Here is a 21,385-nt window from a genome sequence, read left to right as displayed (position 1 = left end):
AATAAGTTATCACAGAGATGTTACCACTATTCCTGAGTGACTCAGCCTTGTCAGGCAGCAGGTCCATACTGGGGCCACCTGGCATTGGCTCTGCAGGACATGTGGGAAGATTCTGTCAGCTTCTCATAGAAGCTGCCCTTGTAGCTCCCTCTGTTACCAAAACCTGGCCATGCAAACCCAATATAGTTTCCCAGAGAAGTTGTGGATGCCCCATCCGTGGAAGTGTTGAAGGCAAGATTGGGTGGAGCTCTGAGCAACTGGTCTAGGTGAAAGGTGTCCCTGCCCATTGTGGGAGGGCTGGAACTGAATGATCTTTAAGGTCTCTTTCAACCCTGGCCATTCTGTGATTCTGTGACAAAGCCTGGTTTTCTTGTGGGAAGACTGGAAATAATTCCTCTAAGTCAGAAAACAAATGTACTGACAGCAAGTGGAGACTGTTCTGTACCTGCTGATTGAAAAAGTGGTCTCTAATTAGTGTAGCTAGAGGTTCTAGCAGAAAGGCCATTTTAAAAAACCCTCAATCCATAAGTTTTTGCTAGAGAGCTGTGCTTTTATGAGGACAGCATTGCTGATAGAGTGCACAGGCGTTTGTGTGCTGACAATGAATTCAATATAAATTATATGCTCTTAGTAACTTAGTATTTTACTGTGCTGGGTAATTGGCTCTGGTGGATAAGTGTTTTAAGGACAGGAATTTTAATTTTTTTAAAATTCCCTTTAAAAAACACAAGTGAGTTCCTTTTGTGTTGTGTTTCTTTATAAGCTGTTAAATCATTAAGAAAAAGTAGATTTTAGATTTGCTAAGTATGGCTTTTAAATTTCTACAGCTATGTGGCCATCTAAGAAAAATAGTGTACTACTCTTGCTAGTATTAAAATAGACAGGAGCTCCCTACCTTCCACTTGGTAATACATATATAGGTTTGGTTTGTTTGGGGCTTCTTAAGATTTGTGTTTATTAAATTATTTTTCTTGCAATATAGTTTGAAGAACATTGTTCATACCAATGTTTTAGTTATCTGCCTGGTGTTGCATAAAATTCAATATAAAAGATACAGCACCAAAACCCTTGAATACATTGTCCACTTTAAATTTTATGTATTGAAATGCTTCTTGTGTCAGCATATGGTGGCCATCTAATAATGGATACAATTCTCAGACCTTTTTTTCCCCCAGTGGATAATGTCTGAAACGCAAAGTTACTGTCTAAACCCTTCTTAAAGATGTAGAGTTAGATAACAAATTTCTTAAGAACAACAGACAGTATAGGCTGGATAGGCCAGTATCAATTTTACATATGTGATTGAGCTTTATTGAAGCTTTACTTACGAATTTGTCATTAAGTATTGTTGGGTAATGTATTTATTTGTCAGGCAGCATTATTAGTTACTTCATAAAGCATGGTAAGATCTTGAAGGAAACTATTAGCATTTTGCTGTCCCAGGATTTGGTGTCACTGTTTGAGTCATTGCGTACCAGATAGGATACTGAATGACCTCTGAGTCTTCAGAATGATTCATCAACAAGTACTTCACCTGTCTTCCAGACTAAAAAACATGTTATTATTTCTCTTTTGGATTTAGGAAAGTTTTAGGCCATCTTTTGAAAACCAAAACCCTACTTGAAGGAAAAATTGCAGTATTTGCTTCCTGTAGATTTAATCTGGTCTCCTGCATCTAGGGTTGAGGTATCCAGCTATTTGAACTACTGTCACACCATATATCCCCTTCACTTAATTCCCCACCATCACCTTGGAAGTCTTTTACCACTGTGGTGAGCCATCATAATGCTATGTTGTGCTAAACATGCTGCTGGAAGATAAATTGACTTAAAATATAGCTCCGTGTCTTAGAACTTTTGATCCAAATCAGTCTTATCCACAGCTGTTCTAATAATGAAAAGTATTATTTCAGTTTATGTTCTGTAATGTCAGAGGAATAGAAGACAGACCATTGGAGCTTGCTTTTTATGTTTTGAAGTTTTGGGGATGTTCCTCACCCTTCTTGCCTATGGAAATGAGGTTAACAATAAAGAGGAGAGCCAGAGGCTACTGAGACATGGATCTGGAGTGAAAATGCAATAGATGCAATTTTAATTCTTGAATTATTAATTATTAAAATTAATTATTTTCTCTATGTGATTAAGGGGAAAAAATGAGGCAGGGGGTGGGGGAGGAGACTGAAACAGGATATAATGATAAGGGAAATAACATAGGGAAGAAGGACCACTCAAAATCAAATTGTGTATTAAACCCAAAATCTTTAGTCTTTATGTATAAAATTTCATTATTAAGTAGCTATTAATCATCATGAACTTTGAAGCACTGTTAAGAAAACATGCATTCTGTTTGGTGATGGAAGATTAATTCCTACAAAAAAATCCCAACAAGATAAATTTTTCCCCTGTATGATTGTAAAATTTCAAGAGTATCTTTTTCTGCTGGCTTCTTAATGCAACATCTTTTCAGATTATGTATTTGAATTTTCATGTGTGTATGAGATGTAGTGTTCTAAATGAATGTTCTGAACCAGCTATAAACTAGTTGAGCAAATGATGTGTGCATGGACAGCATTAATGTGGAAGTGTATGAAATTGCTTAATGTAGAGAAGTGTGCACAACATAGTAATGTGTTGTGGTTTTTTTCCTGCAGATGCCCTCCTCGAACTTTTTTGCCAGCACTGTGCAAAATTTTTCTTGATGAAAGTGCTCCAGACAATGTACTGGAAGTAACAGCTCGTGCCATAACGTATTACCTGGATGTATCAGCTGAATGCACTCGTAGGATTGTGGGAGTGGATGGAGCTATCAAAGCACTTTGTAATCGTTTAGTAGTTGTTGAACTTAACAACAGAACGAGCAGAGATTTGGCTGAGCAATGTGTGAAGGTAAGTATACTTAAGAACCTCTTGTTTTTTAGAAGGAGTTGGATAATTTGCTATTTCCAAAGGGTATCCTCATATTCCAATCATATTTTTTTTATTAAAATTTGATGCAAAAACATAGACTACAACAAAAGTGCACATGCTGACACTGCTGCTTATCCTTACTGTCAGTCAGGTGCTCTTCACAGCTTGATTTTCTTTAAAAAAAAAAAAAAGAAAAGGAAACAAAAAATATTAGAAGAAATTTCTTGTTTATCATGTATGTCTAGAATGCTAATAGAATGCCAAGGGCTATTTTTATGCTGCTGAAGAAATGAAGAATTGCTCCAGATGCAATTGGATGTAAAATAATTGTCTGCTGCCTCTTCTATAGCACTATATATAGCTCCCCTGCACCCTTGTGAAGTTTTTAGAGAAATTTAGAAGACCCTTATAATCTCTGATTTAAAGCATAACTCATGGCCATGTGGTAGCATATATTTAGAGTTCTTGATTACCATGGCATCAGAATTTATGCATTATTTCCTATTTGCTATTTCCAGTCGACTCAGAAGTGCATCACTGGGGTAACAATGCTCTTACAAGTTTCAAAACTCTCAGTTGTGTGTTTCTCCCAGGGTGAGAGATTATTAATTACCTGTCTTCATGAACACCTGTCATGACCATGCCTTTGTGGGATGTTCTTGTATTGGCTCCCGTATTTTTTAAGAAAGCTGTAACCACTAACTAGTAGAGTATTGGAAACTTTGGCCCCTTCTGGGTGTTGAGGAAGAGAGGGATTTTTCTTTTTTCCTGTTGTTTCATTTTCTTAACCAGTTCTGTAGATGGATATAAGTATCTGACTATGGATATAAATAACTGACTTTTTGTGTGTACTTAATTCAAATTAAATTTCTTTTTGGCATAGGTGTTAGAATTAATCTGTACCCGTGAGTCAGGAGCTGTGTTTGAAGCTGGAGGGTTGAACTGTGTTCTGACATTCATTCGTGACAGTGGACACCTTGTTCATAAAGATACTTTGCATTCAGCTATGGCTGTAGTTTCCCGACTGTGTGGCAAAATGGAGCCTCAGGATTCTTCATTAGAGATTTGTGTGGAATCACTGTCTAGTTTGTTAAAACATGAAGACCATCAGGTAATGTAATAGTTGGCTCAATGTGCTGTGAATTTAACTTTCAGTATGTTTAATAAAGGAATGAGTAGGTAACTTTATACAGCCTCCCAAACTGTATGTTTACATAGAAGTTGTTATATTTGTGTATTACAATAGTTTCCTGTATAGTTGTAATGATAAGAGAATAAAAACACTGCTTAGTGTTTGGCTCCAAGTACTGGTGTTTGAATATCATCTTATTTAACCTCTGAAAACTGTATTGAAAAATATCCTATAACTTTTTTCAGTGCATTTTGAGTCAATTTCTGAAGTAATTAGTGTTCTATGACTGTACTTCAAATATAAATTTGAGTACTTATCACTATAAATTTGAGTGTAAGTAAGAGGCAAAAATGAATTTGGTTTGTGTTTCTTTTGCCAAACTAAGAGAAGCAATAAAAACATCCATGGTCAATGCTAAAGTATTACACTGGAAGCCAGCCTAAATTATACTGGCAGAAATGCTTCTTTGTTGCAGTTTTACTAACTTGAGATGAAGCAGTCCTTGCAAAATCTAGAAAATTAATCCCAGAGGAATTATCTTTCTACTAGTAGAATCTTTTTGTGTATGTCATGGTAATGCTCAGGAGTAGCCATTTAGCCAAATTCTTGCTGTAGCCTGGCCAGGCTTCTTTTCCATACTCAGAGCTGAGTCCCCATTTCACTCTGACCTCTGTCTTCATTCCTTTCTCTACATGCACAGATCCAGCCTCCAGTCTAGTTTATTAAGCACAGCATATTTGGGAAACTAAATCTTTCTGCCTGTGAGATAGTTTTTTTTAAAATATATTTTTAGATCTTAAAAAATTTCAAGGGGGTGTTGTATACTAGCCATTTCAGAACAAACTATCATGTTTTTTAGCCATTAAATAAGTTTATTAGTACACTAATCATGTGAGGCAAGGTAATACTGGAATTCAGACCATTAAGTCTTAATGTAGTGTTTTAAGTGCTTTCCAATTTATACAGTGTTAGAGAAAAGCATTTGCTGGAGCTGTTGGAGAGGTGAATGGGAGTTCAAATAAACTTAATTGCTCAGCTGTTAAACTTAAAGATAAGATGGGACCTAGATGATAGAAAATAAATCTGTACTGGTGTCCTTGAGAAATATGTTATATATTAAACAAGCCTCAGGATTACAGTGGATGTTGGATGTGTATTATGGATTTGTCCATTTGTCCCTTTTCAAGTTTGTTGCTCCCTACTTTGCCATTTTATGCTGTTTGGTTTGGTGACTTTTTGTGTGGGCTGCCAGTTAGTAACACCACTTGATGGATGAGTTCAGACCAGATGAATGTGTCCCCAAGATCAGCTTATGTATAATTTTGGGGTTTTAACCTTAGTGTTACACTTGTAATTTGAGAGAAGAAATGTAAATTCTTTCCAAGTACTCTTTTGCTTTCTAAACTGATGCCACTAATGCAGTGTGTTAAACAAGTGAACTTTGTTGTGTATTTCTGACAGCTGTTAAGGTAAAGATCTATGGACTATCTGCAAATTGCATAAAGATTGGTGGAATTGTTTATCTGTGTTGTCAAAGAACTGGAGCAAGATGCCAGAGGACACAACAGTGATTATTACACATTAAAGAAAAAATCTAGTGCAAAAGAATACTGATAATGCAGAATGTTTGGCATGTACAGACCATACCAGAAGTCTGCAAACTTAATGGAGATTTAAGAATTTTGTCTTTGTGAAGTCTGGCTAGTACTCTAATCTTGTTATGTGTGTAGTTGAATAACTGTCTTGAAGTCCTTGGTCTGTGATAGCAGACTGTTTGAAAACAGACTGCTGAGTTCACATTTTAAGGAGTAAGAACTAGTAGTGGTTCAGAATTTGGTTAGAGAATAGGTATTGTGGGTTTTTTTCTGCTATTTCTTGCTATTAGTCTGGTTTGCTACTGCACATCACTAAAGGCAAATGTGCCTGAAGCAAGTTCTCTCGATTGGCCAGTGCAAACCTCCTGATCTGAAAGACTGAGACACTTCTAGTGTATAGGTAGAGAGATATTAAAGGCAAAACCTTCCTTTATTTTCAGTATTGACATGAAGAGATGTTGGATCCTCGCCTGGGCACTTTGCCAGCAGTATTTTTTTCTGGACTGTTAAGAGGATCATCAGTAAGCCTTGATTCCACAGTGTCACTGGCATTTTTTGAGTGTGGTTGGTTGGTTGGTTGGATTTTTTCCTCCCTTTAGTGACAGACCTAAATTTGGAAGTTTGTATTTTATTGTCACAAAAATTCTTGCGTGTTCCTGTGTCAGGTGCTTAATGGATAATCAGAGTTATCCAAGAGTAAAAGATTTTTTTCCCAGTTTGTCCTATTTTTAGGCTTGGTCCAATTGAAAACTTTCTTGTGCTTAAGAGAAATATGTAGACCTTTAAATCTAACTTGAAGGATCGAGCTTCATGTGAAAATCAAGTTCTCATATGTGTCCTGTATTATTGTGGATATCCACTTAACATCTTCTCATCTTAAGTAAAAGATATTTCATTGTTTTTTCTTGCACGTCTTTCTTAGGTTTCAGATGGAGCTTTGAGATGCTTTGCTTCATTAGCTGACAGATTCACACGGCGTGGAGTTGACCCAGCCCCATTAGCTAAACATGGATTAACTGAGGAGTTGTTATCTCGCATGGCAGCTGCTGGTGGGACAGCCTCAGGACCATCTTCAGCTTGCAAACCTGGACGGAGTAGCACTGGAGCACCATCTACAGCTGCAGACTCTAAATTAAGTAATCAGGTGTCAACTATTGTAAGCCTGTTGTCAACCCTGTGTAGAGGCTCTCCAGTAGTAACACATGTAAGAAATCCTTTTATGCTACAGCTTTTTGTTTTCATGAGGCTTTTCCCTTTGTATACTTCAATATATGCAAGATTTATGTTGGTATTTTATAGCTAGATATACATATATGTATTTATAGGTTTTATTCTTTTGTAGATATATATATATATATACAGACGCATTCATACACACACATGTACATGTAAGTTATTTTTAAAAAGGGGAAAAAGGGAACATTTCATATGGAAATGAAATCCAATTCTGATAGTATTTTCTAAAGCCCTGTATATTTTTTATTGTTCAGACTTTTAATTATTTCCAGGATCTCCTAAGATCTGAACTTCCAGACTCTATAGAAAGTGCGTTGCAGGGTGATGAGAGATGTGTACTGGATACCATGCGGTTAGTAGATCTTCTTTTGGTGCTACTGTTTGAAGGCAGAAAAGCCCTGCCAAAATCTAGTGCTGGATCTACAGGCAGAATCCCAGGATTGCGAAGACTGGATAGTTCTGGGGAACGTTCTCATCGGCAACTGATAGATTGTATCCGCAGTAAGGACACTGATGCACTGATAGATGCGATTGACACAGGAGGTAAGCAAAAACATTCTGAAAACCAAAATGAGATGCTTGCTTTATCTTTGATTTTTATATTCTGAGGTGTCATAACAAATGCTGAGGTAGTTCATTGAAAATCATTATATACAAGTTTGCTTACTTTGTTAAATACTCAACAGGTCTTGTTAGTAATCATACCTATGCCACCTTTTTTATTGCAATTAAGAGCATAAATGCTTCTCCAGAATTGAGGACACTTAGTTTTTTTAAGAACTGCTTTTTATTTAAAGAATACTGCTGAACTTTTGTTTATAGTTGTGGGAACTTTAACTATTTAATTTTGTCTTTCAGCTTTTGAAGTAAATTTTATGGATGATGTAGGACAAACTCTTTTAAACTGGGCCTCAGCTTTTGGAACTCAGGAAATGGTAAACTAGATTTATAGACCCTTAAGAAGTTACATTATTTATGTAAAGGAAGATAAAAAACCTATTTTCCTCTTTCTTGTCTAACAGGTAGAATTCCTCTGTGAAAGGGGTGCTGATGTTAACAGAGGTCAGAGGTCATCCTCATTACATTATGCAGCATGTTTTGGAAGACCTCAGGTAGCAAAGGTATGATTTAAACTGACACTTAAAAAGCATTACCTGCTGATTTTTCATCTTGTTCTTTTCGAAATGTCAGTGCAATATGCTGGACACATATGCTGTCAAATTTTTACATATTCTTTACAGTATTTATCGAAACAGAGTTTTTGTTATAGGGTACTAATGAATAAAAGTAGTTTATATTAGCTCTACGGATATAAAAAGCACACAATACTTACAAGCGTGAGAAGACTGTATAAGTGATGTATGAAAAGCACATTTGCTACTTTGGAAGAAGAAATCTTAATATTTTTTAATACATAAAAATATTTGCTCTCAGACTCTCTTACGACATGGTGCAAATCCTGATTTGAGAGATGAAGATGGGAAAACTCCTCTGGACAAAGCTCGGGAAAGGGGGCACAGTGAAGTAGTAGCTATTCTTCAGTCTCCAGGTGAGTGCAATATTTAAGTCCATAACACTTGCTATAGTAGAAATGCTGATATATGTTAAGTTATGCAGTTAGTAGAATTTTGCCATATTACGGTTATTAAAAAAAAATAAATCATGACCTACCTTCCTGAACCCATAAAGTATGCATAAAAACCGTAGCATTTTAAGATGTTGTTAAGTGAGGGGAATTACCAAGGAAGTAACTGAGTGGGCATGAACAGTGCGAGTTCTCCTGCTCTTCAGCTATGGGATCTGCCTAGACTGGGATCTTGTTATGGATTCTGAGCATGTCAGCCTTGGTAGCTTCTCTGGTATCTTTCTTTCTGCATGGGAACTGCACTTTCCCTGTTCCTGAGGATTTTGGTGCCACAGGTGATGCTTGCTATTAAATATTTTATTCAAAGTCATGCACTTGTAAATTTTATATTTTTAGGAATGCATATTCATGTTCAAGTACTTGGATGTTAGTAAAGAAAACTTGGATGTTTTGAAAGAGTTTTTGTTTGGTTTGTTGACTTTTGCAATTTAATATATTGGGCGAAAAAAATTTTCCAGGAGATTGGATGTGTCCTGTCAACAAAGGGGATGAAAAGAAAAAGAAAGATGCAAACAAGGATGAGGAAGAATGTAATGAACCCAAAGGAGATCCAGAAATGGCACCCATATACTTGAAAAGACTATTGCCTGTGTTTGCACAAACATTTCAACAAACTATGTTGCCTTCAATAAGGTAATATTATCATGAGAGACAATTTCTTAATACTCTTTAAAAAGCCAAAGTAAATCTAAAAGTAATGCTAGTGACAATGTATGTTAGAATAGAAGTGGTTGCTTGGAAAGTGTTGCAAGAATGATTTTTACTTAGCATTTTAATGAGCATTTTTTCCTTTCTGGTGAAGTGGAGAAAACCTGGTTAATGACGGGAGAGCAGAGCATACTCTTGACTGTAGCAGCATGATGAAAGAATGCTCTATTCATGTAGTCTGTTGTCAACACTGTGCATCAGGATTTGGTTACAACTGTTTGTACCCACTGTAATGAAAGTTGTAATTTAGTAGAGAAAAGCTACTAAAATAACACATCAAGATGCATTCATTGGAAAAATCAGCAAGACTAGGAAAAGCTGTTGTAGAAGGTTTTAGAAGATTGACTTAACAGCGTATTAACTGGAGATGATGTTCCTTGTAATTCTTGTAATTCTTGTAATTGAATTGCAAAAATATAGTCTAATTTACTACTTAAAAGGGAATACTGTGCATGGCATAATGGTTGTGATAAATTGCATCTGATCATAACCTCTTAGCCTTTTATACTATAAATATGACATTTCTTCCAATCTCTTATTTGTGTTCCCAGTGTATACAGGTACTTTGGGTGAAAATGCAAGATAAGAAAGGCCTCTAGTGGAGCCAGACTCCACGTGAGCTGATGATAGAAAGCTTAAACTAGGTCATTTTAAATAAAAGAAATAAGAAACTATGTTAACAGTTTATATATGATTAATTGTTGTTGCAGATTGTGCAAAGAAGTAGTTGGCTCTCTACTTGAAAATTATCTTTATGAATCAGAAAAATTGTGGTTTTGGAAGTCAGTCAAAAAATTCATCTATAACCCTACAGGAGTGATTTGCTTTTAGATTAATTATGGTTCTTAGTGTGGAAAGCTGCATGATCTAATAGTATGTTTAGAGTTAAAAGTTATAGGGATTTTGAAACATAAGAAATATATTACTAAAATGAAAGGCTGAATACCTCTGAAGGTGACAATGTGCAGAAGTGAATTGCCAGCACTAAAAGTTGATAAAGACAGGACATAGATTAGGTTTACCTAGGAAAGGGTTGAGGAGAAAAGTGTATGTTAGACTGATAATGCTGTAGAATCAAAAAGTACCAGAGGTGCATTATTCTTAAAGATAATCTAGTATTTAGTAACAATAGTAAATTTTTGTACCAGTAACAAGGACTGAAACAGATTAAATTTCATGTGTTTTGAAACCATGCATAAATAGAGTACAAAAGAAGTCTTACCTTGAACCTTTTTGTTGCTTTGATTATTGCTTGCTTTATCACTGTATGAACCTTTTTTTTTCCTACAATCTTTTAAAGGAAAGCAAGTCTTGCGCTCATTAGAAAAATGATACATTTTTGTTCTGAGGCGCTGCTGAAAGAGGTTTGTGACTCTGATGCTGGCCACAACCTGCCCACAATACTGGTTGAGATAACAGCTACAGTGCTTGATCAGGAGGTAGGCAGAACGAAAATGTTATCCTTTATGAAACCAGTACAAAAAAAGGGAGTTATACTCATTGATTCCATGTATTTGTTGATAACTAACCCTAAAACTTTCACAGTGTCCATCTGTGACCACTTGTGCAGTTCAGTGTGTAAAGTAACAAGATCTCCTTTGTTATTTTCTTTTCATTCCAACGTATTACAGGATGATGATGATGGCCATTTGTTAGCCTTGCAAATCATAAGGGATTTAGTGGATAAAGGTGGTGATCTTTTTCTAGACCAACTGGCTAGACTTGGTGTAATTAGTAAAGTGTCAACTTTGGCGGGGCCATCATCTGATGATGAAAATGAAGAGGAATCTAAACCTGAGAAGGTAAGTGTCTGGAATTAATTTGCTTTATTTATTAGTGTAAAATTGACACTTCTAGTAAAATGTTCATTGTTACAAAAATGGCAAGGGAGTTAAGATATTAAATTAATACTTATACCACTTGTTTTAATAATTTTCTTCTCTACCTTCATTTTCTGTTAGCATATTATTATCTGCTTAGCTTTCCTATTCATACTTCCTTGTGGCTAAGTTGTTCGCTGCTTGATTTTGTCTAGTGTTTGGAAAATGGCTGGTAAACAAAATGAATCCCTCCTGAAGTATTTGTGTCAGAAGTGTATCTCTTTCGATGTTCATGGATTAAATAATTCCAAATGTTTTAAATGTTATTATTAAGTATATAAAAAAGAAAATAATTTTCTGCTTAATGAAAACCTTAAGTGCATATCGAAGTTATTTATCAATTTCCAAGTCTTATTGCCAGTCAGATGAACTGAATGGATAACAGACTTCTTCTGTTACCAATTCAATTATATTTATAGCTAAAATCTTAAGTATGTAGTTAAACTTTTTTACTGTGAGGTTTGGCTTGTCTGGGGTTTCTTGGGGGAGGCACTGATTTTGTTTTTTAGTGTTTAGGTATTGAAAGTCATATGGACGTCGTCCTAGATAACCAATCATATCTGGCCCTGCCTGAGAAGAGGTTTGGACTAGATGGCTTTCAGAGGTTTCTTCCAACCTCAATAATTTTGTGATTCTTATCTTACAATTCAAGTTTTGAACAGAGGTGGATATTGTAGGCAGTAGACTGTTGTTATTGTTGAGTAGATAAAGCTGTATGTAAAAGGAAATGTTTAAGTATCTTATTCTATTAAAGGATACTTTCAAGGTTGTTTTACTGGCAGAAGTAGCATAGTTCCTACACTTTTGGTCCTAAAGAGAGAGCATCTCCTTTTAAAAATGTCTGGGTTTTGTGTGTTGGGGTTTTTTTTGTTTGTTTGGGTTTTTTTTTTCCTTTTTTTTTAATGGATTGGCGATTTTTTTGGTTCTTGTTTTTGATTAATACAATGTTGTTACAGGAGGATGAACCACAGGAGGATGCTAAAGAACTGCAGCAGGGTAAACCATACCACTGGAGAGACTGGTCAATCATTAGGGGAAGGGACTGCCTGTATATCTGGAGTGATGCTGCAGCCCTGGAGCTATCTAATGGTAGTAATGGATGGTTCAGATTTATCTTGGATGGCAAGCTGGCCACAATGTATTCCAGTGGGAGTCCTGAAGGAGGATCCGATAGCTCAGGTAGACTTTTTGCATTTCAAGTCCAAGTTAAGTTTTAAGACCGTTACATTTGTTTATATAATTTGATTTGAGCTATTTTGTTTTGCAGGAATTGGCTTACTAAATAGTAAAGGATGTAAACAGGTGGAAGGTGGTCAGTTAATTGTGATGCATTTTATCAGATAGCATGTGGCCATAACTTGACTTTCTTGGTGAATTGTGTTAAGTAAACATCTTGCCAGTAAAAGCGTATTAACTTTTTGTTTTGATTCTTCTCCATGCGTACTTAATTTTTTCACCCCAGTCATTAAAAGCACTTTGTAGTGGCCATCCCAGGAAAAGCAGGTTGAAATGGTGATTTGTTGTTTGCTTCTAGCTAGCAGAATGAATTTGCATGTGTTTGAAGACAAAGTAATGGAAAGTTTCTCATTGAGATTGGGAAACAAATTACAGTGTCTTAATTGTTTGTTGGAGAGAGGATAAGGGAACAAACCTTATGCACTGGCAATGCACAGGTGGTTCTGATATTCTGTACAGAATACACAACTTGTTCTGGATGCAGAAACAACCCTCCTTTTATTGTTTCATTTTTTTTTGCAGCAGTTCATGCATTTATGAACCTGCAGACATAAAATGCTTTGCAATATTATGTTTTCAATGAGCCATTGAGTGAAAAAACAGAACATATTGTGATTCAGGATGGAAATGAAGTGCTAATGACTTCATGCATCAAGTTTGGGGCAAGAAGACAAAACGCAATATAATGTTTCTGATTATAATGCAGCTGGAAACCACTTAGAGATTTTTTGGGGATTTTTTGGTCAGAAAATGTCTTTGCATTCTTTTTAATAGGGCTAATGCCTTAAGAGGTAAACAAATCTGTGTTGAGACACTTGTTTATCATACAATACAATTTAAAGGAGATTCATGAAGATTTTTTTTTTAATTCTCATAGTTCCTGGATGCCAAAGATTTTGGCTTTTGCTTCCAAATGGGCAAGGGGATGAGACTATTTCTGTATAAGATGAGTGAAATGGCAACAGCTCAGATGAATTTGGAGTGTAGAGAACTTGAAAGAGAATAAGTCAGATTGAGCATTTAAGATGTTACTTCAAATCAGTCTTTTGAAAAATATTGAATAAATTTAACAAAATACCTAGTCTGAATATCATGAGGGAAAAGAGCTAAATGTAGGATTAAGTGAGGCTTCTTGCAATATGTAGTCAAATAGACATCTACTAAGATTGCTGATGTTGCAGTGTAATTTGCCTGATCTTTAACCATGAACTCTAAGCATGTGCAGCAGCCATTTTATTTTAAAAAAATTAATATTTGTTAACTAAAATGACTACAGTACAGTATAGATTCAGAATAGTATCTTTAAGTCCTGAACTGTACTATATGTTCTGCTGTCCTAAATCATTACTGATTAATCTCGTGGTATACTTTTTAGTAACTTCACAACTGGCAAGAATATAGAGGGTTGAGTAGTGAAATCTGTTAGTGTGTATTGCATGATGGAAGGTTGGGGTGGGTGGTCAAGTATATATGCTGTGAACATTTTGGAAGGTCTGTACTCACCCCTCTCCACATTAACTCTATACTTGTTTTGTTTGAATTTTTAGAAAAAAGATTCAATGCAAAAATTAAAATTTAATGGTAATTCTGAAGCTTTAAATGAGTCTCAAAATTCTGTCCAAGGAAACCTGAAGTTATTCCCAAACATGTAGAAATCTAGTACTTACAGTGCAATATGCTATATAATAAATTTATTAAAATGTAATTATGAAAGTCTGAAAACAATTAACAAAATTTTCAACTCGCATATCAAATCTCTATTGATCAAATCTGTGTATGCTAAGAAATTTAAGCAATAAAGAATGTTATGCCTCAAGTGCATATTTATTTTTGCATTAGTTTGTATTATTAAAAAAAAGGCAGATTTAAAAAGCCTAGAGCTTGTCATTGCAGAAAAAAGGCAAGCAGCAATAATCCTTAATGAGGTGATTCCATTTTTACTTTAAATGGAATTTTTGAAAAGTTATGTACTTAGCCTTTTAATGATTAATTATTTCTGAACACGGAAAACGCACTTTTGAGAATAGTTCTTGCTGGCCATTCTGAAACCCATTTTTCAAAGACTAAAAATTTATACTGGATTTCTTTGATCTTCCTATTATAGTTGTAATGATGAATGAATACATCTGGATTGCATCTTTCAGAAAGAGTTGCATTGTTGCATTGCAGCTTTGATGCAATTGTAGAATAAATCAATGTTGAAGTACAGAAATATACTACACTGATATTTAGGACACTTTAAGACCCTTAATTTCAAACTGAATTTTGCATTGAATGTACTCAGTTGTTTTGCTCTTGAAAAAAAAAAATAAGCTACATAATGATGGAAGCAGTTGTTGGAAAAAACCAAATTTGTTTCTTTTTAAATAGAAAGTAGGAGTGAGTTCCTTGAGAAGTTGCAGAGAGCTCGAAGCCAAGTAAAACCATCTACCACAAGCCAGCCAATTTTGTCAACACCAGGGCCAACTAAACTTACTGTAGGAAACTGGTCACTGACCTGTTTAAAAGAAGGAGAAATTGCTATTCACAATTCTGATGGTCAGCAAGCTACAATACTGAAAGAAGACCTTCCAGGCTTTGTGTTTGAATCCAACAGAGGGACAAAGCATTCATTTACAGCTGAAACTTCCTTGGGTAAGTATGTAGGTATGTGTTATGTGCAGGTAGGAACAAGTGTATATGAGGCAGTTTTATTTGTTGCTTTTCATAGCAGTGAGAAAATGCAACTTTTCTAAAATATATGTTGCAGGGTCAGAATTTGTGACTGGCTGGACAGGCAAAAGGGGAAGAAAGCTGAAATCTAAACTGGAGAAGACAAAGCAAAAGGTTTGTGAGCATCTGTAAATTTTATATTTAGAATATAATTTAGAATTGTAGTTTCCTTTTAGAGGATTAAAATCTCTGATTTCAGATAGATACAATTTTATGTGAGACTTCAAGGGGAAAACTTAAATCAGAACAAAACACTTCTTTGGGTGATATTATCCAACAGTCCTAGTAAACTTTTTGCTCCTTTAAAGGAAAATACATTTAAAAAAAAAAAAAAAGGGAAAATCCAATCTTCCTGACTTGCATTTGTGTAATTATTTAAGTTTTGTGGTTTGTTTTTTGTCTTTATGCTACAAGAAAAGATGTGACAACACAGTTGTGCCAGAGGCATATAATACTTCTTTTCATCTAGGTATTAATTTCAGACTGGATATTGTGACAGGGTGCTGGAAGTGAACAGTCTGCATTGTTAAGAGTTGTGGTAGTGAAGCAAAATGAGTAAACCCACAAATTTGATAACTTAAAAATTCTCCTTTCTCCTCAAAATGAAGGGGAAAAAAGAGGAACTAAGAAGTCAAGTATTAAGCACTTTACAGAAAACCCACAAAATAACAGTACATTTTGTGATCCTCTTACGCCAAAGACTCAGGCTAATCTTTAGTCTTGGAACTGTCTTGCAGTTTCTAACAGTGCAGCCAATATATTCAGCCAATATATTCAGATACCTTGTATCTGCAGCATTTAAGGGACACATATCTTAGGAAATGTGACACTAAATTAGAAGTTGAAATACTGTGTGTGAATGATAATAGGTGGGTGATAAAAGAAAGGCAGAGCTCTCTTATACCTAAGATTGCACTGTGTAGTTCTGAAGCTTGTGTAATGTATTATTGTAGCATGTAGAGTGATAATCAAAAGGAAAGATTTTTGGGGAAGTTTCTTAACAAAAGAAAGACGTTGTTTAATAAGAACTCATTTAATCTGTATCTTGTGTGAACCGTACACTGTAGAAAGAATAATTCATACTATAATACGTTGTATGGGGATTCTGTGTGAATTGGTTTAAGGAATGTAGATAAAGCATTCAGAAACCATATTAAATCTGCTTAATTTTACATTTAAAAAGATTATGTGACCCATGATACAGTTCTAAAAGAAAGATTGACAGATTGAGAATCATACCTTTTCTTATTACCCATTATGCTTTAACTTAGTACATAATGGTAAATTTAATTTCTGTCAATAAGATTTTGTATATTTCCATTTATTTCTCCTGTTCCTTTTTCCTTCCACAACCTTTGCTATTTCATGATGCACGTGGGTTTTTATTCTTCCCTATTTGTCTGTCTGTTACGGACTTGCTTTAAAAAAAATAAATAAATAAAAATTACCAGGGTTGCAGTATCTGGGAGTATAGTAACAGTCTCATTACAGGAAGGTTTGATTTCTGATTATCAAAATCCATTTGTAGGTACGCACTATGGCAAGAGATTTATATGATGATCATTTTAAAGCAGTTGAAAGTATGCCTCGAGGAGTAGTTGTAACACTGAGGAACATAGCAACCCAGTTAGAGTCTGCATGGGAGCTTCATGCAAACAGGCAGGTATGTGTCTCTCCTTTAATTTTAATGTCTGACATCAGTGAAATCAGATAATGTTTAGACCAGTCTGTCATGATGGGAAGAAGAGTCACAGCACGTCTGAAAGGAGGTTTTTGATGCATGTATTACCTAGTTTGGTACATCCCTAGGATGTTATTTTTTAACTGAAGCAAGTGGACAGATTACTATGTTTCACAATAACCATCTTTTTGTCTTTCAGTGCATTGAGGGAGAAAATACTTGGAGAGATTTAATGAAGACTGCTCTGGAGAACTTAATTGTACTGTTGAAGGATGAGAATACTATTTCTCCATATGAAATGTGCAGTAGTGGCTTAGTTCAATCACTTTTGACAGTTTTAAACAATGTGAGTTTATGGACATAAGTGTTTAAAGGAAAACTTCCTAAAAAAATGAAATTAAGCCATGTGCCATAATTTAAAAGGTCTGTTATATATCTGTCATTTTCTGTCATAGTGAAAATTGGGCAGACTTGCTCCAGTTACTGGTCTACCTATTGAAGATAAGCTGTCACAATATATTACTTAAGTTTGAATGAGCCTTTAAAAATCTATAAATCAACTGTGTTCAGGTCTAGTGGCTGATGATTAGCTTTTCACATACAGACTTTAAATTGGGATTTCAGTGAGACTACATAGATGTTTTTGCCTGTATGAAAACTAAATAAATTATGTTAAATGTAACTTTTTTTTTTCCTCTTAGAATGTTGATTTGGATGTGAAACAAGACTGTAGTCAACTGGTAGAGAGGATAAACGTTTTCAAAACAGCATTCAGTGAAAATGAGGATGATGAAAGGTAAAAATAATACCAAACCAAGGAAATACTCTTTGAAATTGTGAAGCAGTATGGTATGGTTAAAAAAATTTAAAGACAAAGTAGCAACTGAAAATTTTTATCTCTAAGAGTCAACCTATAGAACACTGTGCTGTAACCATGTGACTAGAACAGCTACTGTCAGTAGAAATAGCCTGCTGGATCCCTTTCTGAGATACTGTAGAATTTTTTTCTGTTTTAAGGTCACATAGTAACTGTTCTCTTTCACAGTCGTCCAGCTGTTGCCTTGATTCGGAAATTGATAGCAGTGTTAGAATCTATTGAACGTCTACCTCTCCACTTGTATGATACACCAGGGTCTACGTATAATCTCCAGGTAAATACAGTGATAACAGCATATCACACTGAGTGGTGCACAACTGAAGGTTGTATGTCACACACCTTGCTGCAAGAATCACGTTCTTGTAGATGTGGATAGAATTAAGTAAAGAACAACCAAATTTTGGTATCTATTTCCTCTAACACTTAAATGCATGGCTATTCCTCTACTGTCACTTCAACACTGGGAAGTAAATGTTGCTTGAAGAGATTATGTGTTTGTTCTTCTGTCTTTTGATATTGTTGTCTTTATATAGGAACATGCCCTCTAGTTAAAGGCCATGTTACTTTGATTACAAAACAATTATTAGTAAGAACGAAGGGGTAGGCTTTAAAGGGTCCTATATATGGCTCTGTGTTCAATTGGTAATGCAAGATGCCTCCAGGCTCAGATGCTTCTTATACAGGAAACTTGGCAGTTTGGCTATAAATATTACTTGTTTTTTCCCAGTTTGTGTGGAGTCTTAATTTTTTCTATTTGAAAGCACAGTTCAGGATTTTGCAGCATTGGTAGGAAAGTATAAATACTTCCGTTTTCATGTTAAATATCTAGGAAATAGTTGAAAAATTTGCAAAACCACTGTTGCTGTTCAATATTTTTGAAATTAGTTTTCTGTTTCTGTATTATTGTATTTGCTAGTCAACAAATGAAAGCTATGAAAACATAGAAAAAGTGAGAAAATGTCAGCTGAGTGTGTAATTAACTTACACATTGTCATAGTAAAGAATTGTTTGCTTGAAATTGAAATTGAAAAAAGGTAGTACTAGGAAATTACATTTTAAAGCATTTCATAAGGATATAGTGCTTAAGTTAGAGCAACAAAGATACTTGATAGGCCACTAAAACAGTTGTAGTGAAATACACTGGTTTTATTAAAATTCCAAAGCCTAAACAGAAAATCCCATATTAATGTTTAGCTGTTCTTTCAGATACTGACAAGGCGCTTGAGGTTTCGTTTGGAACGTGCCTCAGGGGAGACGTCTTTAATAGATCGAACTGGTAGAATGCTAAAGATGGAGCCATTGGCAACTGTTGAGTCTCTAGAACAGTATCTCCTGAAAATGGTGAGCTGCATACCACACATGGAGTTCACAGAGAATAGTTATATTCTGCTTCTTTAATATTTGGTTTCTTTTCTTTCATATGTAGGTAGCAAAGCAATGGTACGACTTTGATAGGGCTTCATTTGTTTTTGTACGAAAACTGCGAGAAGGCCAGACATTTGTGTTCAGGCATCAACATGATTTTGATGAAAATGGAATTATTTACTGGATTGGAACAAATGCAAAGTGAGTTTTTCAAAGCTAGGTGTTTTAAAGTCAGACACAATATACTATAATCCATGAGGCAGGATGGGGACAAAGAATTAATAATGAAATTAAATCTGTTATTTTCTTAGAAGTGGAATGTATCTTTTAATCAATAGAATTACATTTCTTTTGGATCTGCTTGAATAATGGGAAAATATGAATCACTTGTGTTGAGAATTTGTTTCTATGCTTCCCTAAGAAGATGGAGTTGAGAGGTTTGGGTCTTTGTTTTTGCTTGCCATGGTTCTGTTTGATTTTGTTGGTTTGGGTTTGGTTTTTTTTAACCTTTGCTACAGTGTTTTAAAAAACGCAAACAAAGTGTTGTTTGGAACATATCTAAAGTTATCTAATTATCTAAAATTATATTCAGTTATGTTCAAAATGTATTGAATTCAATTAAAAATGTCAAATGTTGCTGAAACCAGTTTTTTTTAATTTAAGTAATAATTGAACAGTATATTTCTCATTTTAAATACAGAACTGCATATGAGTGGGTAAATCCAGCAGCCTATGGATTAGTAGTGGTTACATCCTCAGAAGGAAGAAATCTGCCTTACGGTCGTTTGGAAGACATCCTGAGCCGTGACAGTTCAGCTCTCAATTGTCACACTAATGATGATAAGAATGCTTGGTTTGCCATAGATCTTGGCCTTTGGGTTATACCATCAGCCTACACATTACGCCATGCTCGAGGTTACGGACGATCTGCTCTCAGAAATTGGGTTTTCCAGGTATCTAAGGATGGACAGAACTGGACTACTTTGTATACTCATGTTGATGACTGTAGTCTCAATGAACCAGGGTATGTCAGTGTATTTTATCACTTTTCATAAAACTGAGAGCCTTTAAAAATGTATTTGACTGTAGACTAAATTAATGTGTAGTGTGGTTGTAATAATGTATCTATCTAAAGAGGTAAGTGATACAAATTGTCAAGGATGGGCTGGACAAGAAGTGATAGATAGGTTCTCTGTGTGATTTACATAATGGTATTTGTGCTTTTCCATCATCGTAAATTTTGCGTTTTGTTTTTTGACAAAATCATAACACCAACACTCATCCAAAGTTTGCCCTGGTGTTAATAGGTTTATATATCTTGTAATATGCATACATGATCGGCGTTATGGTTTTGTTTGCTTTGGTACTAAGGTTTCTTGGTTTTGCTTTTTTTTTTTTCCTGTTACCTACCATCACCGCTTTCTAATAAACTTAAAGATCTACAGCAACATGGCCTTTAGATCCTCCAAAAGATGAGAAACAAGGTTGGAGACATGTTAGAATAAAACAGATGGGAAAGAATGCCAGTGGACAAACACACTACCTCTCCCTGTCTGGATTTGAACTTTACGGCACAGTGAATGGAGTATGTGAAGATCAGCTGGGTAAGAAAAAGAACACGTATATTCTATTTGCTCTTTTAAAATGCTGATGAGCATACAATATAAAAATCAGTGTGAAAAAGGTTAACTTTTGCAGTTGAACTTGCTTAGAAATAAGCTCAAAATTATTCCCCCCATTCAATATTTGAGTCTTTTCAATTTACATTTCTTGTAGGAAAAGCTGCTAAAGAAGCTGAAGCAAATCTGAGAAGGCAGCGACGTCTGGTCCGTTCTCAGGTGTTAAAATACATGGTTCCAGGAGCTCGTGTGATCAGAGGAATTGATTGGAAATGGAGAGATCAGGATGGAAGCCCGCAGGGTGAAGGCACTGTTACAGGAGAACTGCATAATGGTGAGCATGAATTGCCTGAATTTATAAATGTCTGTTGCATGATTACATCATGCAGAATGGGTAGCATGAAAGTACTGCCTTTGTAATGCCTTGATAAAGTTAATAAAAGTTAAAGTACTTTGGAGGGAAGGAGCTTAAAATACTACAGCTGTTGGGGTCCACTTGTGAAATTCCATTTGAGTGCACGAAAAAAATTTTTGCTGTAAATGAAGCTTTTATACAGCTTTAGTTAATTAAAATATTAAACTGTTATTCAAATATGAAACTGTTATTTAGACATCTGTTAAAAACTATATGAAGGTGAGTGATGCAAACTGATAAAATAAGCTTTGGGCCTGCAAAATCTATAATTACCTTCCTCATTTCTTCTAGCTGAGCATTTGCAATATTTTTCTTGACTTTTGTTATATCCTATACCTTTCCTATCTTGCTAGCTTCTTTGGGATCAAGTTTTGTTTT

At 35.2% G+C, this 21,385-nt stretch overlaps 1 protein-coding gene across 13 annotated transcripts in view; it reads left to right on the top strand.

The window, feature by feature from the left end:
* HECTD1 (HECT domain E3 ubiquitin protein ligase 1) overlaps window positions 1-21,385 on the top strand; it is a 61,120-nt gene that overhangs the window by 15,010 nt on the left and 24,725 nt on the right. For 5 of the 13 annotated variants that reach the window (XM_088058123.1, XM_088058126.1, XM_088058124.1 and 2 more), the window contains exons 3-25: window positions 2,651-2,885; window positions 3,790-4,017; window positions 6,556-6,837; window positions 7,124-7,412; window positions 7,728-7,804; window positions 7,892-7,990; window positions 8,304-8,418; window positions 8,973-9,147; window positions 10,523-10,661; window positions 10,854-11,024; window positions 12,059-12,281; window positions 12,370-12,414; window positions 14,709-14,984; window positions 15,088-15,164; window positions 16,579-16,713; window positions 16,931-17,077; window positions 17,433-17,527; window positions 17,777-17,882; window positions 18,815-18,949; window positions 19,035-19,174; window positions 19,674-19,997; window positions 20,411-20,577; window positions 20,750-20,926. In XM_088058123.1, coding sequence (XP_087914249.1) covers window positions 2,651-2,885; window positions 3,790-4,017; window positions 6,556-6,837; window positions 7,124-7,412; window positions 7,728-7,804; window positions 7,892-7,990; window positions 8,304-8,418; window positions 8,973-9,147; window positions 10,523-10,661; window positions 10,854-11,024; window positions 12,059-12,281; window positions 12,370-12,414; window positions 14,709-14,984; window positions 15,088-15,164; window positions 16,579-16,713; window positions 16,931-17,077; window positions 17,433-17,527; window positions 17,777-17,882; window positions 18,815-18,949; window positions 19,035-19,174; window positions 19,674-19,997; window positions 20,411-20,577; window positions 20,750-20,926 — 3,857 coding nt within the window. The remainder of the gene's footprint in view (window positions 1-2,650; window positions 2,886-3,789; window positions 4,018-6,555; window positions 6,838-7,123; window positions 7,413-7,727; window positions 7,805-7,891; window positions 7,991-8,303; window positions 8,419-8,972; window positions 9,148-10,522; window positions 10,662-10,853; window positions 11,025-12,058; window positions 12,282-12,369; window positions 12,415-14,708; window positions 14,985-15,087; window positions 15,165-16,578; window positions 16,714-16,930; window positions 17,078-17,432; window positions 17,528-17,776; window positions 17,883-18,814; window positions 18,950-19,034; window positions 19,175-19,673; window positions 19,998-20,410; window positions 20,578-20,749; window positions 20,927-21,385) is intronic. The other 8 variants (XM_088058128.1, XM_014249815.2, XM_088058127.1 and 5 more) reach the window with 5 other exon arrangements.

This window comes from Pseudopodoces humilis, chromosome 7 (assembly GCF_049639895.1).
Source record: "Pseudopodoces humilis isolate 2021_Gansu_Grassland_sample_001 chromosome 7, ASM4963989v1, whole genome shotgun sequence".
Taxonomy (NCBI): Eukaryota; Metazoa; Chordata; class Aves; order Passeriformes; family Paridae; genus Pseudopodoces; species Pseudopodoces humilis.
Note: the sequence above shows the minus strand (reverse complement) of the source record. Positions and strands in the feature narration are given on the sequence as shown.